Here is a 15,884-nt window from a genome sequence, read left to right as displayed (position 1 = left end):
CTGCCTCACACCTGACGACCAAAGCTCTCCCTCACTCCCACCTACTGGGGAACCAACAACTTACAGGTCTAGTCAGCTCCTAAGTGTGTTGAGTATTATAATCAGTGTTTTGGGTGGGGAAAATGAGGTGGGAGGAATGCTGCCAAGTAATTCAAATGTAATCCACACAAAGATGAATGTTTATTTCCAAATGCTTCCTTTCATGAAAAGGGGAAGGAAGGGCCAATCAACAGGGCTAGAGATACAGCTTAACAATTAAGAGCATTAGCTGTTCTTCAAGAACAGCTTGATTCCCAGCACCCACATGACACCTCACAACTGCCAGTAACTACAGTCCTTAGGACTCCAGCTCCTTCTTCTGGCCTCTACAGGCACGGTGCACAAATATACATGTAGGCAGAACACCCATACCGTATAAATTTTGTAAAAGGTTAATATAATAATAATGAGAATAATAATAATAGAATATTCCATAGTCCAGCTTAGTACCCATCTGAATACAATGAGAGACCATGTCAAACTAACTGTCATCCACCATACTGCAACAATCCAGCCCACACTCTCTCAACTACTGTCTCCTAAAATGACACTGCTCTGCAGACAGACTCTACCACTTTTGGCTATTTAGGGACACAAGGGCAAGGAGCAACAGTACAGGATCAACTACAAAGAAAACAGAAGAGGACTATCACACTGGATGCTAGAAAGTGGCCATAATGCTACTGAGCATACTTCCTATATAGGGCAGCCACTTTCCATGCATGTGCTCCTTTACCCTTCTATCCTGGTGACAACCATGGGTCTGATATTGCCAGTTTTACCCAAGCACTAGAAGACCATGCAACTTACAGAGCATACTGCAGTGAGGAAAGGAGGGAGGGAATAATAGTATAATAGTCTGTTGGGTAACAGTTTCCTCCAGGTTTGAAACATTCCATCAAGCAGGAGACTCCTTTAAGCAGGAATGTAGACAACTCAAAGTACATTCAGGAAGTCCCTGAAACTGACCAGCTTCACTAGCCCTCTCCCTGCCAGAGTATACAATAAAAGCTGAGAGTCCCTCTCTGACTCTCAGAGTAAAATAGGTGCAGAAAAGTTTTTAAAAACAAAAACAAAACAAACAAACACCTCTAAGACCAACTGACTGGAAGAAGAAGAAACCAGCCAAGCTGCCTGGAAGACATTTAAACCAGAAAGGACACGCTCCAACCTACTGCAGGCTAGGCAGTGTGATCCAGGTTTCCCAGCTTTGTGACCTGTCCCCATGCTGCAGTGAGCCTTGGTGATGCAGCTGTCTTTGAGTCATTTCTGCTCCTATAAGTTCCTTACTCACACTCCTGTAAGTGACCCCAATAAAACTCACTGGTTCACCAAGTTAGACTTTGGTGGTATCATACTTTGCTCTGTCATGGGCTCCCCATCTGGGGTGAGTAGATGTGAGCGTTACATCTCCCCCAGGAAAGGCTTGTCACACAACACAGTCTAACTCCAGACTTCCAGGATCCTAGCTTCTCCACTATAAATTGCCCACTTCACAGGACTGAAGCTGCTTTCACAGAAAACAGCAGAAAAAAAGAACAGTCGACAAGTGAAAGTCCTAACACAGAAAGGCCTTTCTAATCATCTCTGCAGCTTAGGAGCATCTGCCAGCAAGTGACAGAATACAAAGCTGGACCAACCAGAGGCAGGTCATGATTTCAGAGGCTGTGAAGATGAAGCGATCAGCAAGGTAAGATTTAGAGCACAGCTCCCCAGAAAGGGAGTACAGTGTCTGCCCCCGTTGGTGTCCCCAATTCCAGGTATGCATTCTCTGCCCTAAACAGAATGCATCTACTCTGAGAAATAGCAAAAGGAAAATGTGTGCGTGTGTGTGTGTGTGTTTGTGTACACATATTTTCCCCCTTTAAATAAAGGAATCAAGACTTCAGTCTAAGAAAATACACTTTTCTACCAAGCTACCCAAGGGGAAGAGGTAACCACCATATCCAATCTGACCCCTCCACTTGCTCTCTTAGCAGTTAACAGAGCTGAGCAGAAAGGAACACACCCAACACAAAGCAAGCCAGCCTGTGTTCAGAACTAATAGTTTTGAGGGGGCTAAAGCTTTTATGTAAAAGGTCTACAATATTTTTAAATTCCAAAAGGCCAAATATATGTGGTATGCATGTCATATGCCTAAAATATGAAGGCAGAGGAGGTAGAAGTCCCTAAAATACTAGGCTATCTTATGAGACTCCACCCACAAATACTTAAAAATGGTAAACCCCTATACTGTCCTGACTCCATTAAAGGCTTGGCCTATCTCACAGCAGACATCTCCCTGTTGTACAAACAGACTAAAAGTTTCTTGAATTCATCTAAACTCAACAGGATTTTTTCCTGAAGTCCACCTACCAACAGCTAGCCTCAGTGTGTGCCGTGAGCTTCCACACTGTCGCATCCATCAATGGATCCCAACTGTCCTTATTCACTTTATGAGAAGTTTCACACTCTACACTTAAACAACAGGGTCCCAAACATCCAGCCACCAGCCGCTACTGGAGATTTGGTTAGTAGCATAGTCGGTCAGCCCCAGCACACCACTCACAGGGAACTTGGCTTTCCCACCTGCTCTGAATCTACTTGTACTCAAGGCTATCAGGGGCTCCCATCTGAACCAGACCTCTCAGATCAGGAAAGATCTGGCCCTATGTGAACAGATCTGGACCTTCGGTAAAAAGGAGAGCAGGAAACTGAGTCCCGCAGAAAAGGGTGTGGCCAGATCCAGGCGAGGGCTAGAAGTGAGTCCTTTGGCTCAGCTGCCTAGCCCCCCACTCCACCCAAATCTCCTCTTCCCACCAAGGCCTGATGGCTCAGTGGTTAAAGATACAAGCATGAGGTCTTGAATTTAGATCTCCAGCACCCACAGAAGAGCTAGACATAGCAGCAAGCTTCTAGAATCCCAGGGCAGGTAGCTCCCAGGAGCTTGAAATGACGAGCCTCATGAGAGACTATCTCAACAATAACAGACAAACAAATCAGCAGATGGTTCAGTGGGTGAAGACCAGTGACCTGAATTCCATCCACAGAATCCACATAAAATGGAGAAAACTGACTGTACAGAGTTGTCCTTTGATCTTAACATGCAAACTATGACATGTCCCCAGCACATATGTAGTAATAACTAAAATTAAAATAACAGACTATGATTTGGTATTAAATAACAAATTTTTTAACATAAAAATATCTTTATATCTGCATTTCTAAATGTTCATCAAAATTACTTCATGGGAATTTATTTTCTTAAAATATCTTCTTTGAATCAAAATTCAAATTTCTCATGTAGCCTATTTAGCCTATTCACAATCAGCACTCACTAAGCTGTATCCTGAAGCCTGAAATTCTGAATAATTCCTAAATTCATCCTACAACTTTGTAAACTCAGACGTGTACCCACACACAAGAACATGCATGCACAAACACATGGGTGCATGTATGCATACACCACACACACGGAGACACATAAAGAGCTGCTTCTCTCTGTCTGACGAAACAATAACTGTGACCATTTTTCTTCATGCTCCTCTAAGTGCAACTAAAGCTGCTGGAAGTCAAGTTTTGTAGACTGCTTCAGAGGCGGGCTCCAAAGTCAACAGTATTTAGACTTATACCCTGCCTTACGCAGAAAGGCAACTGTTCCCTTTCGGTTGGATTTGAGGCCTGCTCTATAGGAGGGAATCCGTGCCTGGAACTGTAATTTCAGTCAAAAGCCCATGAAGTCATGTCCCCACGGTAAGACTGCCACTGTCATCCATGCTGTGAAAAAGCCCATGCCTTAGTGCTGTTCTCAGCCTTGGCCAGAAAAGCTTCACTCTAGACAAAGTGTTGAGAGGAAGTGACTACTGAGCGCTCAGCCCTAAATGGGACAACTCCCACCCAAGGCTCAGGGAGCATTCTAGAAAGACTGGAAGAGCCACGCAGAAAAGAGCATCTTGACACCCTGAGTTCTAGACTGGACTCGGCTATTGTGTGTGCTTACGTTAACCCACACAGGATCAATCATATCCCAGAAACAGCACCAACCAGACTCAGCGGGCTACTTTGTGAAAAGGTGGGTGGAGAGACACAAGTGGGAGGGAGATGTGTTGGTGGGGTAAGGGGGACACTGGGAGTAGAGATGCTCAATTTACAGGATCAGTATTGAGTATATTTTGCATGAAATTACCAAAGAATAAACGATATTTTAAAAATATAATAAAACCGGCCTCTGACATGCCTAGTGTCACATAACCTCAGAAGTTTCTTCCTAACTTCTGTTAGATGGTTTCCTGGAATGAAGACTGAATAATCACAGGCTTATCACACACATTTCCCTGAGGATCACAGCGCACTGCCTTCAAAGCACTTAAGGGTGCCTGGCAGTCAATGAGTACTTAATAACGTTAGCTATTGTAAATACTAGCTTTCAAGACACATCAGCTTCATGGCTGGTTGCATGTGCTCACCCCAGCTGTTTCTTTTTTGTTTGCTTCTGGCATCCAATTAATGATCTCTTATCTGTATCCTTCTTTAAATGTTAACTTTTGGAAACAAGGCAAAGTATAACAGTTGGACTAAAAATAAAAAGAACAAGCAAAATATTCCAAAAACCAAAGTCCTCATTCAATGCATTCATTTATTCCAGTAGCCTTTACACTCCTGACAGAAAGCCCAGCCAGCTGCTGCTCTGTCCAACTCAGGGCTTCATATCTTATTACAGAGGAGCTGAGTCTCCTATCGCAGGAAATAGGCTAACAGGCAGGGCTGCAAGAAGGAACGCAATGTCAACCTGATACAAAAGTTGATACTGAACAAATCATGCTATCATTTGCCCCCATTTATGTGTCTTTGTTCACTTCTTTATTGACCACATCTACTTTAACAGCACTGTGCCAGTACCTTACATACACTAGCTGGCTAGATCCTAAAGATAACTTTATATAGGAGGCAACATTAAATTCATTACATACATGACGATACTATCTTCATAGCACAAAGGGTACCTGCACAAAGGCAGGCCAGGAGGGAAAACCCAATGGTTCATACTCATATCTCAATTATTTCCAATATAGTTTGTCGTCTGTGCATATGCCTGCACACACACACACACACACACACACACATACTACAATTTAGGCAGAAAGTCATCAACTACAAGTATCAAAAAGACAATTTTCACTTGACAAGCCACACATGTTTTATTGCACTGACATGCCCTGAGGCTGTCTGCTTTTGCTTAGCCCTGCTCACTATAGTTTTTCTACCTACAGGACAGGTGTGTATTTTAAATGCAGCAGAGAAATTAACTTCCAGCCACTTTCATGTCAACACTACAAGGAGAGCCTGCAAGAGCCTCCTTCCAGCCAAAAGAGAAACAGAAGCCACTTCATCTGAACCCAATAATCATTTCTGGCTGTACTCTCAAGGGCACAGAGGGGAACATGAGAAGGGAGCCAAGGCTGGGAGATAGGCACGGAAAGAGAGAGGCTCCTCCCTATCTGCCCAAACATCCCCCTCCTGTCCATAAACTCAAGTAATACGGACTTCTGAGATGTGCCTTAGGCAAGACTAACCATCCACAGGTCACAGAGATAGCGCCGCCCAGAGAGGGACCATTCTTCATGGCCATATTCAACTCACTTTTCCATGAAGATCTTTCCAACTAAGGGCACCCCACTAACCTTTTTCATCTCTCCACTTAAAACATTCATACACACTTTCCCATGGAATAACTTGACCTGGAGTGTGTACAATCACACACTGCATAATGTGTCCCTGTCCTCCTGTATGTCCTAGCTGCTCCTCCGATCACACTATAACCACCTTTAGCGCAAGAAAGCTACGTAGGCTAATTTAGAAGGAATCAGGAAGCGCCAAGTTCAGCTTCCCGGTAGTGTGGCTTAGGCCGAGACAACCATGGACAGAGGTAAGGGTCACACATACTACATTAAACAAACCTACCCCGCCTCGCCACCAGCCATATAGTGTGATGGCAGAGACACCCCCATTCTCTCCACACAATGTGACTCCACAGTGTAATGTCTGCCACGTGCTTAACCTTGGGTGCTAGATAAAGAATGTTGTTCAAATCCCAGAAACCTTAATTATTAGATCATCATCCCCAAACAAGTCACCTGACTTCACTGAGCATCAATTTTCTCATCTGCAAAATGGCAACAACAATAGGTAGCTCATATAGTTTCCGGTACGCAGTACTTGAGTCCTAGCCGCTGGCTGTCTTTATCATTCCACAGTATGGCACACAGGTCCACAATTGCTTATTCGGAACTTGAAGCCAGGTGTGTTCTGGGACACAAAATTTGGGGGTGTTAAGGATGTAAACCACACACAGTGCATTTAATATAACCCCTTGAATATCCTCTGAGGTAGCAACAACAGTCAACTTCCTTCAGCAGGGAAACATGTCCTAGACAGCTGGGAAATACAAAGCTTATACAGTCTCATGACAGCTCCAATGGCAAAGAAGTTGTGGACTTAGGGCCAATGAGAACTACTGAGAAAGGCCCGTGAGGGCATATTCACAGCTCCGCCCTCCTCTAGGATGCTGGGAGACAGCTTATAAGGCTATATCACAGAAGCTCTGCCTCCCCTAAGATGCTGATGCCCATAGAGCTCACCAAAGGCACATGCACTGGTGAGGACAAGAAGCTGCGTAATGGCACTGCAGGCAGAGTAAAGATGGCAAGATCAGTATGGACACTAAGCTAAGACCCTCTCAGCTGCCGTGGGCAGCCACAACCCACCAGCCTCATGGGGAAAGCATTCTTAATCTGAGACACAATGGTGAGTGAGGACACAAAGGCTTCGAATATGTGCAGGAACGTAGCCAGCATCTCTCCCTTCCTTCAAGCTTTCATCAAAGAAACCAGAAAGAGAAGACCAGGGTCTGGGGATAATGGCACACGCCTTTGATCCCAGCATTTAGGAGGCACGAGGCAGGAGAATCTCTGTGAGTCAAGGCCAGCCTGGTCTACAAAGAGAGTTCTAGGCCAACAAGGGCTACACACTGAGACCTTGTCTCCGCCCCCCCCCCCAAAAAAAGAACGAAAGAAAGAAGGAAGGAAGAGAAAAGGGAAGACCAGATCACTGAGAGCCATGTTCAAAATTTAGGAATTTTAATTCTAATGTGTGGGTTATCTAAAGAGAAACCTCATGATTGAAAAGGGCCCCAGTCTCCCATGATCACTATAAAGAAATGAAACACTTCACAGGTTATTCCATGTTAAACAGCACCCTTTCTGAATGTATGAATATTTAAATTTTTAATTACATAGTGTGTGCATGTGTCTCTGTGTGTGGGGAGGCGGAGAAGGGGCAAGTCCAGTTGTACCACAGTGCACATGTGAGGGTTAGAAGACAACTTTAGAGTTAGTTATCTCCTTCCACCTTGTGGGACCTAACAATGGAACTCGGGGCACTGGGCTGTGCACAAGTGCCTCTACCCACTGAGCCATCATGACAGCCCTGTACTGGTTTAAATAACTGTTTCTGCTGGGCTGGAGAGATAGCTCGGTGGTTAAGAGTACCTGTAGCTCTTTCAGAGGACCAGGACCTGAGTTCAGTCCCCAGCATCCACAGATGGCTCACAACCATGTGTAACTCCAGTTCCAGGCGATCTAAGGAGGACACATGGTTCACATAGATGCACGGGGCAAGACAACCACACAAAATAAATAAGTCATTTTTAATGACTTGGTGTCTTGGTGTGTGTGTGATGTATGTTTTACATCTATATGCCTATGGCAGAGGCCAGAGGTCAACACTGGTTGTCTTTCTCCATGGCTTTCTTCCCTATTTGAGACAGGGCGCTCACTAAACCCAGAGCTCAGGGAGTCAGCAAGGCTGCCTGGTCTCCACTTCCCTCAGCCCCTGCATTGGGTGACAGACATATACCACAGCATCTGGTCTGTTGTGGTGCTGGGGATCTAAACTCAAGTCCTTATGCTTCTAAAGGAGGCACTGACTGACTGAGCTCTCCAGCCCCCTCACGATGACTTCTACCAGTCTAGAAAGCCCAAGGTTAGTTAGTTCAGTGTACATGACAGTGACAGGCTAACAGAATTCAAAATGGTAACAATGAATCTGAAGGAAAGAGCTAAAACAGGCAAGTGTTCCTGAAATAAAGGATTAAAAATACGCAACTGTAATCTAAACTAATGCCCCCATTCCTAAATTACATGCAAACTGGAATCCCCACTCTTCTCCAAGATGAATCATTAATGGTTCCCGTGCTGAAGAAAAAGTGCTCACCTGAGTCATAGCAAAGGTGTTCAACATTACTGAGCACAGGGCCAAGGTTTCTGTCAGTCAAGTTCTGCATGAATGAACATGGCCCAGCCTGTTCATTTATGTATTATCTTTAGCTGTTTTTGTGACCCAAATTACCTGAATATTTGGTAGAAAACCATGAGTTCCACAATGCCTAAAATTTGATCTGTCTGGCCTATAGAATCTTATGAAAGACTAGACCAGCAATCAGAAGAACCCAACTTAAGATTCATTTCCATAACCACCAGCTGTAATTACCTTATGTATAAAATTAAGATGTTTTTCTGTTGATCTGATAAAGCACTGACCAAAAGGGACTTGAGAGATGGCTTCGTGGTTAAGAGCATTCCCTGCTCTTCCAGAGGACCCAAGTTCAGTTCCAGCACCCACATCAAGGGGCTCACAACTGCCTGCAACCTCCAGCTCCAGTTGATCCTCGAATACTTGCAGTCATGTGCAAATAAAATAAAAATAAATCTTAAACAAAAGAACACTGTCAAAAGCACTCTGGGCAGGAAAGGGTTTATTGGGTTTAGTCATACCTCCAGATCACAGTTCATTGATGAGGAAAGCCAAAGCAGAATCCTGGAGGTGGGAACAGAAGTAGCAACCGTGGAGGAATGTAGTTTCCTGGCGTGCTTTCCCTGGCTTGCTCAGATCGCTGTTTTAAATAACCAGGAGCTGCCTGCCCAGGGGTGGCAGCATCCACAGTAGACTGGGCCCTCCCACATCAGTCATTAATCAAAAACTCAAAAACAAAAAAAAAGTCCCACAGACCAGACTGATAGAGAAAAGTCCTCAGCTGAGTTTCCTCTTCCCAAGTATGTTCTATTTTTCTGTTGCTCTGATAAAAAAAACCATGGTCAAAGCAACTTAGGAGAAGAGGATTCCAGAGGGACGGCATGGCAGTAGAGAGGCGTGGCTGCAAGAACAGTAAACTTACACCTTACATCTTCAAATGTACACATGAAACAAAGAGCAAACTGGAAGTAGGCAGGGATTTTTTTTTCCTCTCAAAGCTCCCAGTACTGTACCTCTTCCAGCAAGGCTGTACCTCCTAAACCTTTCCCAACAGTGCTGGCAACTAGGGACCAAGTATTCAAATGCCAAACCATGGGAGACACTTCTCTCTGGAATCACCATAGCAAATTATTCTGGTTTGTGTCAAGCTGACACAAACTAAGCCGCACAGATACCAACGGCCTGAAAGAAAACCAAGCAGGTGAAGAGGCTTGCAGACAAGCCAGACAATTATGAGTTCGATTCCTGGGACCTAGATCATGGGAGAAGAGAACCAACATCACAAAGATGTTCTCTGACCTTCATATACCCACCGTGGCATTCACACTCACACACACTCCATAACTAAGTAAGAAGTAAAATGGCTGATTCATAGTGTAAACTGAATAGTACCTATTTAATGGCAACTTGTCCACAGTTAGAAAAACTCTCTAATATTCAAGCCCTAGCCAAAGCTTTTCAGCCTGGCATCATGGGTCACACCTGTAAATGCCAGCACTTGGGAGACTCAAGCAAAAGAACAAAAGAGTTCTAGGCCAACATGAGCTACACAGTGTGACCCTGTCTCCATGACACCTTTCCTGTTAAGAAAAGAAGGACTGGGAAGAACACTTGGCCAGACAGCCCAAGTGTCAGGACCTCTGGAAGAGCAGTCAGAGCTCTTAATCTCTGAGCCATCTCTCCAGCCCCCTATGTATTGCTTCTTTTTCTCATTTCCTTGTGTGTATGGGAGGGTTTTATGTGGAGGCTAAAGACCAGTCTGATGTGTCATGCCACAAAGCACGAAAACGTGAGTTCAATCCCCAGTACCCACCGAATCCCAATGCTGAGGAGGCACAGATTAAAGCATCCCTGGAGCTCATTGACTAGCCACAGCTAGCCTTGATACTTGGCAAGTTTTAAGCCAGGTAAGAAATTCTATCTCAAAAAAAACCAAAAAAAACTGAGGTGGCTCCTGAGGCATGACACATCTGACTGGTCTTTGACCTCCACATACAACCCTCCCATACATACAAGGAAATGAGAAAAAGAAGTAACACATTGGGGGCTAGAGAGATGGCTCAGTGATTAAGAGCTCTGACTGCTCTTCCAGAGGTCCTGAGTTCAATTCCGAGCAACCACATGGTGGCTCACAATCATATATACCTTCTACTGCAGTCTTGTGGCGTGCAGGTGTACCTACAGATAGAACATTCAAAATAAATAAATAAAATCTTTAAAAAGAAATTAAAAAAAAGAAGTAACACTACTTCAAAGGCCAAAATTACCTGACCTTTGCTCTACTATCTCTTCAGCCCCTAATCTAAAAGAATCTAGAAGTACACAGCTTCAAAGTTCTGTTTGGAAAGCTAATCTATTCTAGTCCTACTATTTTAAAATTAAAGTCTAATAAAATGTAGCTAAGGTTCTCAGAAATCTTGACTAAGATTAAGAAAAATAAAAGAGGAGGAACCTAAAAGACTGGTGTCCAGACTTCAATAAAGCAACCAGCCACAGACAGATGCAATGGCACATGCCTATAATCCCAGCACTCAGACAGGCTGACCTCGAACTCAGAGAGAGCCAATCAGCCTAATCTACAAAGGAAGTCCAGAACAGCCAAGCATACACAGAGAAATTTATTGAAAACAATAGATAGATAGATAGATAGATAGATAGATAGATAGATAGATAGATAGATAAAGTATGAGGTGAGCAATGTTCCACAGCTGCTGAGCAGTATACAGTTCAAGTCCACCCATGTACCCAGTATTTTCTGAGCACCTACTGGGTCCAGGCTCTGGGTTCCAGCTGGGAAGAGGGCTTTGTCTGTACTCAGAGACCAGACAAAGCCAGCACCTCAAGATTTCCAAAGGAGTGTGCTCTGTCCTGAAAGATTAAAACCACAGAACAGCCCTGGACCATACAGCCATATGTATTATTAAAGCAGCAGACATTAGAGCTGAGTGTTCCCAAGGACAGCTCACTCATCTCATCTAACAGCAGCAGGTTAGTGGATCTGGTTACAGGTAAGTTGGTGGTGAACTCAATCTTTGTTACTTTACTTCTCAACAACCTGGCTTTTGCTTACTAATCACTTCCCTGGTTGGGCATGGTAGCACACACACCTGCTGTCATCCCAGCACTGGGGAACTAGAGATGGGAGGAATATGAGCTCAAGATCAGCCAAATTCAGGCTAGCCTGGGCTACATAGAAGACCCTGTATCAAAAAGAAAGAGAAGAAGGAAGAAGAAAAGGACAGAGAGGAAAGGGGCAGGAGAGCATGGAAGAGCAAAAATAAAAGAATTACTCCTCAGAGCGTTAGGTCTTAAGCCTTCCCTCATGTGACTGAATTATAAAGACTCTCCAGGCAGTGGTGCCACTTATGTCTGCCTTGCCCAGAATGCCATATATGTCTATGCATGCACATGCTGTACGTGAACAATGATGCAGTCATTGTTTAACCAGCACCTCCCACTAGACAAGAGCCACCACTAATGAGCTTAGTGTGCAGCAGACCCGCACTGTCACTCAGTGCTCACAAGAACATAATCATCTGGCTGGGGAGATGGCTCAGGAAGTAAAGTGTCTGCCACAGGTGCACCTGAGCTCAGATTCCCAGAACCATGCAGAAGCTGGACATGGCAGTGCATCTATGTTCTATGGGGAGAGGAGAGTGGAATCTGAAGACTCCCAGAAACTTACAGGTCAGCTGGCCTGGTACATACAACAGCAGTGAGCAAGGAAAGACCCTATCTCAACCAAGTGGAAGGCAGGGACTAGCAACACACACACACAAACAAACACACATACCATGGTATAAGCACATTCACACATACACAAACATGCCCATAAGGGCTGGAGAGATGGCTTAAAGATTAAGAGCATTAACTGTTTTTGCAAAGAGCCCAAGGTTGGTTCCCAGGCACCCACATGAGGCTCACAACCATCTGTGACTCCAGTTCAGGGTGACTCAACAGCCTCTTCTTGTCTCCATGGGCACTGTGTGCGTGTGGTGCACAAATAAACATTCAGGCTAACATTCTGCACATAAAATAAAAATAAATAAAACTTTAAAAGATCAGTAAATAATTTGATTATCCTGACATTATAAATGGGGAACCTGAGACTTAGACACATTACAAAGCTTGGTGAAACAGGCTCCACAGGTTGCTAACTGACATCAGTTAGTCCCTAACCTCCCCCTTCCTAGTACAGTCAGCTCAAGTACCATCCCTCCTTCCTGTGAGCACAGACTTCCCTCAGGGGAGGGAGAAAGCACCTTTGCTGAGAGCAGCAGTTAAACAGGACAGGCACCCCAGTGGCACTACCTCGTGGCACTACCTCGTGCCACTTCAGGCAGGAGGAAGGCCAGCTGGCCAGGAATGTGCACAGGATCAGCTGTGAGCTTCCCATATCACTCTTCCTCCCTGGATATTACCTTAGCTAACAGGCTTGCTAAATTTCCTTATAGTACTTTTCAGTTTCTCTTGACCAGATGCACACAGAAGGGGTGGAGTCATGATTCAAACAGACAAGGTCACTTATGATGCTATCTGACCTCTCATCTCCAACACCCTCACCACAGAGCACCGGGCAGCCTGCACAGGAGATTCACTCATCGTTAATTTCTGCCAATTGGGTAAGAGAGGATTTCAGCTCAGCTTCAAAGACAAAGAGGAAAACTGTAAACCCGGTGGTGAATGAACTATGACGTGCTAGTCATCTTTAACAAATGTAGGAGCTCAGCACTATTGGTTGAGACTGGGGCTTGGCTGTATGTGGGAAGATGAGCAAAAGGAATCCAGTAAGTGCCAGTTCCCAAGTCCAAATCAGCCTCAGGCGACTGAGTCAGTAAAGAACAGCAAGAGACACAGCGTCTGTGGCCCTTGACAAAGTCTACAGAACTAACAGCAGCCATGGAAGCTTCCTTCCCTCTGTCCACTCATCCCTGATACACAGATGCCACCCCCTGGCAGGGATAAGGGGGAAGATGCAGGAGGGGGCAGGTGAAAGACACCTCTTGCTGGCTTCAGGTACCCTGTAGCTTGCATTCATTAAGCTCAACCTTGAATAGCAAAATGTCCCAACTTAAATGGGCTGTGGACGGCCCCCTCCCCTACATACACCCTCACACTTCCACTCTCCACCTATCACACATGAAGAGCCCTAATCTTCAAATCTGAAAGCTATCTTCTATGCCATTGCCCTCCATGACAACCCAAACTGTTTCTAGCCACGTACTGAGAAGACTTCAAAACAGTAACTGGAAAGTAAGATGCTCTACATTCCAATCCCTGAAAGATGGGTGAAAATACCCTTATTCATGAAAGGCCACTCACCAAGGTGTCAAAAGCTCCTCCCTGCAAAACATGATATAAACTTCAACTTCAAGACAGTGAAGTGCTTGCCAACCTCCCCAGGTAAAAGCATCCCCTTAGCACTTCCTATCACTTGCATGACTGTAATTTGAAGCCAAGGGATCAGGCTGGTACTCCCCAAAGAATTTTTCCAGACCAATGTCGATCTGGTCTGCAAATGCTTTGAGCACCTCCTGAAGTGAGGCTTACCTTGTAATTGCTAGAGTTCACCCAAGAGGTAGCGAGTCCATCCACAAGCTTATCTAACATGGTCTGGTCATGCTCAAGGTCTGCAGACTTCTGCTTGTCTGAGAAGTAGTCTATGAGTTCCTGGCCAACCTGCAGCCGTTTCCCCACATCCTTCTGCAGTACCTGGGCCAGACAGGACTCCATTCGAGGTTCCATGGTAGGATTCAAATCCAGATCCGGCCGGGGCTAGAGGGTTGTCAGGATGACTCCCTCCCGGTAGCCAGCCGTACCGGGAGGTGGCCTCTTTGTTTGCTGAAGGCTACTAAGAGAGTGTGTTTCAAAGATGCAATCCCGGGAATGGCAGCAATGCACCATGTGTGTCTGAAGAGCAGCTGGTAGGATATTAAAAGTCCAATTTAAATAACTAGTAGGCGATAAAGGATAGAGTGGTGGAGTGATGATCTACAACTGAGTCTGAAATACTTCATAATTCAGCAGTCCATTCTGAAAAGGAAGAAAAGAGAGTAAATGAGCCAGAGAGCAGAACACTCAAATGTTATGAAACATTCAATCAAAGACAAAGAGCGCATGCTGCAGAAACACTCTTAGTCACATGTGGGGTGTGAAGCATGAACACTTGGCAAATGCATCAGAAAAACATAATTATTATTTTTATTAGCAGACTGGCAAAGCCCAAAAGACTGAGCCAATGAGCTGCGCGTTTGGTAAGCTGGTAGTTTTCACAGTTCCCTAGCTTGTAAACCCATCAGGCAGGAACGCAACCAGGCAGGAAATCTTCTGCTTCAGCTGCCTACAGCTTTGCTCCCATCAAAATTCTCACACCACTCTGAGGGTCGTGGCAGGTACCGAGGCTCATTGTCTCTCAATAAAGTCAGTTGTGAGATGGGACAGGCTCCTCTGAACAACCCCAGTCCACATTAACCAAAGCCAAAGACAGCACCTACACCGTCCCCCCTGCAGTGTCACAGTGTGGAGCAGAAGCCTCCTTCCCCAGCAAAGGAGAGAGACAAAGGGAAGAGTCAACAGTATTCTCTGTTGACATCAACTCCACTTGGAACTACTGTTTTGTTATAAGATGAACTCTCAAAACTCATGTTTGGGCACTAAAATTCATGTTTGGGTACTAAAACTCATGTTTGGGCACTAAAACTCATGTTTGGGTACTAAAACTAAGCTTGGAGTTTTTGCAGGTCCTGAGGCTCAAACACAGGAACTTGTAAATGCTAGGCAAGTGTTCTACCACTGAGCTGATTCACACTCAGTCCCAAAACACTGTTTTCAGGAGACAGATTTAAGAGCTAACTAGTTAACAATAGCCAGCACAGTAATACATTTCTTAATCACTTTCTTTTCTCCTACCATTAATTAATTCCTTTCATTCTGAACTAGGAAGACACACAAGAAAGTCAGCATTTCAGAGCTGAAAGATGGGTAGAGTGCTTGCTATACAAGCATGCGGACATGAGTTCAGATCCCAGCACCCACGCAACAAGCTGGGTGCAGGTTTCATATCCACCTGTAGCCTCAGCACTGAGGAGGGCAGAGCAGGATGACTGCAGCTGGCTACGTGGCCAGCCCGAGCCTGTGAGCACCAAGTCCAGGGACAGGCCCTCCTCGTACACACAAAGGCACACACAGATGTGCATATAACACACACACACACACACACACACACACACACAATGTAATTACATGAGGGCCAGGAAGATGGCTCAGTGGGTAAAGATACCACACAAGCCTGGTGACCTGAACTCAATTCCTGGAATTCATGTAAAGGTAGAAGAAGAAAACTGCTTTCACAAGGCTGTCCTCTGTACAGATACCCTCTACAGATAACCTTATGTAAAATATAAAAGTTAAAAATAAAATAAACAGATTGTAAATGGTCCCAAAACCTATGTTTCTTCCCACTCCATCACCACCTCATTGAAAGTTCAAAGTACAGACAGCACATTTTCATTGTTGCACATCAGCTACAGCATGCAGACCATGGACTCAGAAACACC

The 15,884-nt window shown here is 44.9% G+C and overlaps 1 protein-coding gene across 1 annotated transcript in view; it reads right to left on the bottom strand.

The window, feature by feature from the left end:
- Positions 1-15,884, bottom strand: part of Clasp1 (cytoplasmic linker associated protein 1) — a 219,296-nt gene that overhangs the window by 171,378 nt on the left and 32,034 nt on the right. Inside the window, exon 2 of the mRNA XM_060371639.1 lies at positions 13,879-14,361. Coding sequence (XP_060227622.1) covers positions 13,879-14,073 — 195 coding nt within the window. The 5' untranslated portion in view covers positions 14,074-14,361. The remainder of the gene's footprint in view (positions 1-13,878; positions 14,362-15,884) is intronic.

Source organism: Meriones unguiculatus, chromosome 18 (assembly GCF_030254825.1).
Source record: "Meriones unguiculatus strain TT.TT164.6M chromosome 18, Bangor_MerUng_6.1, whole genome shotgun sequence".
In the NCBI taxonomy this organism is placed as follows: Eukaryota; Metazoa; Chordata; class Mammalia; order Rodentia; family Muridae; genus Meriones; species Meriones unguiculatus.
This window is presented reverse-complemented; position numbering and strand designations above follow the sequence as displayed.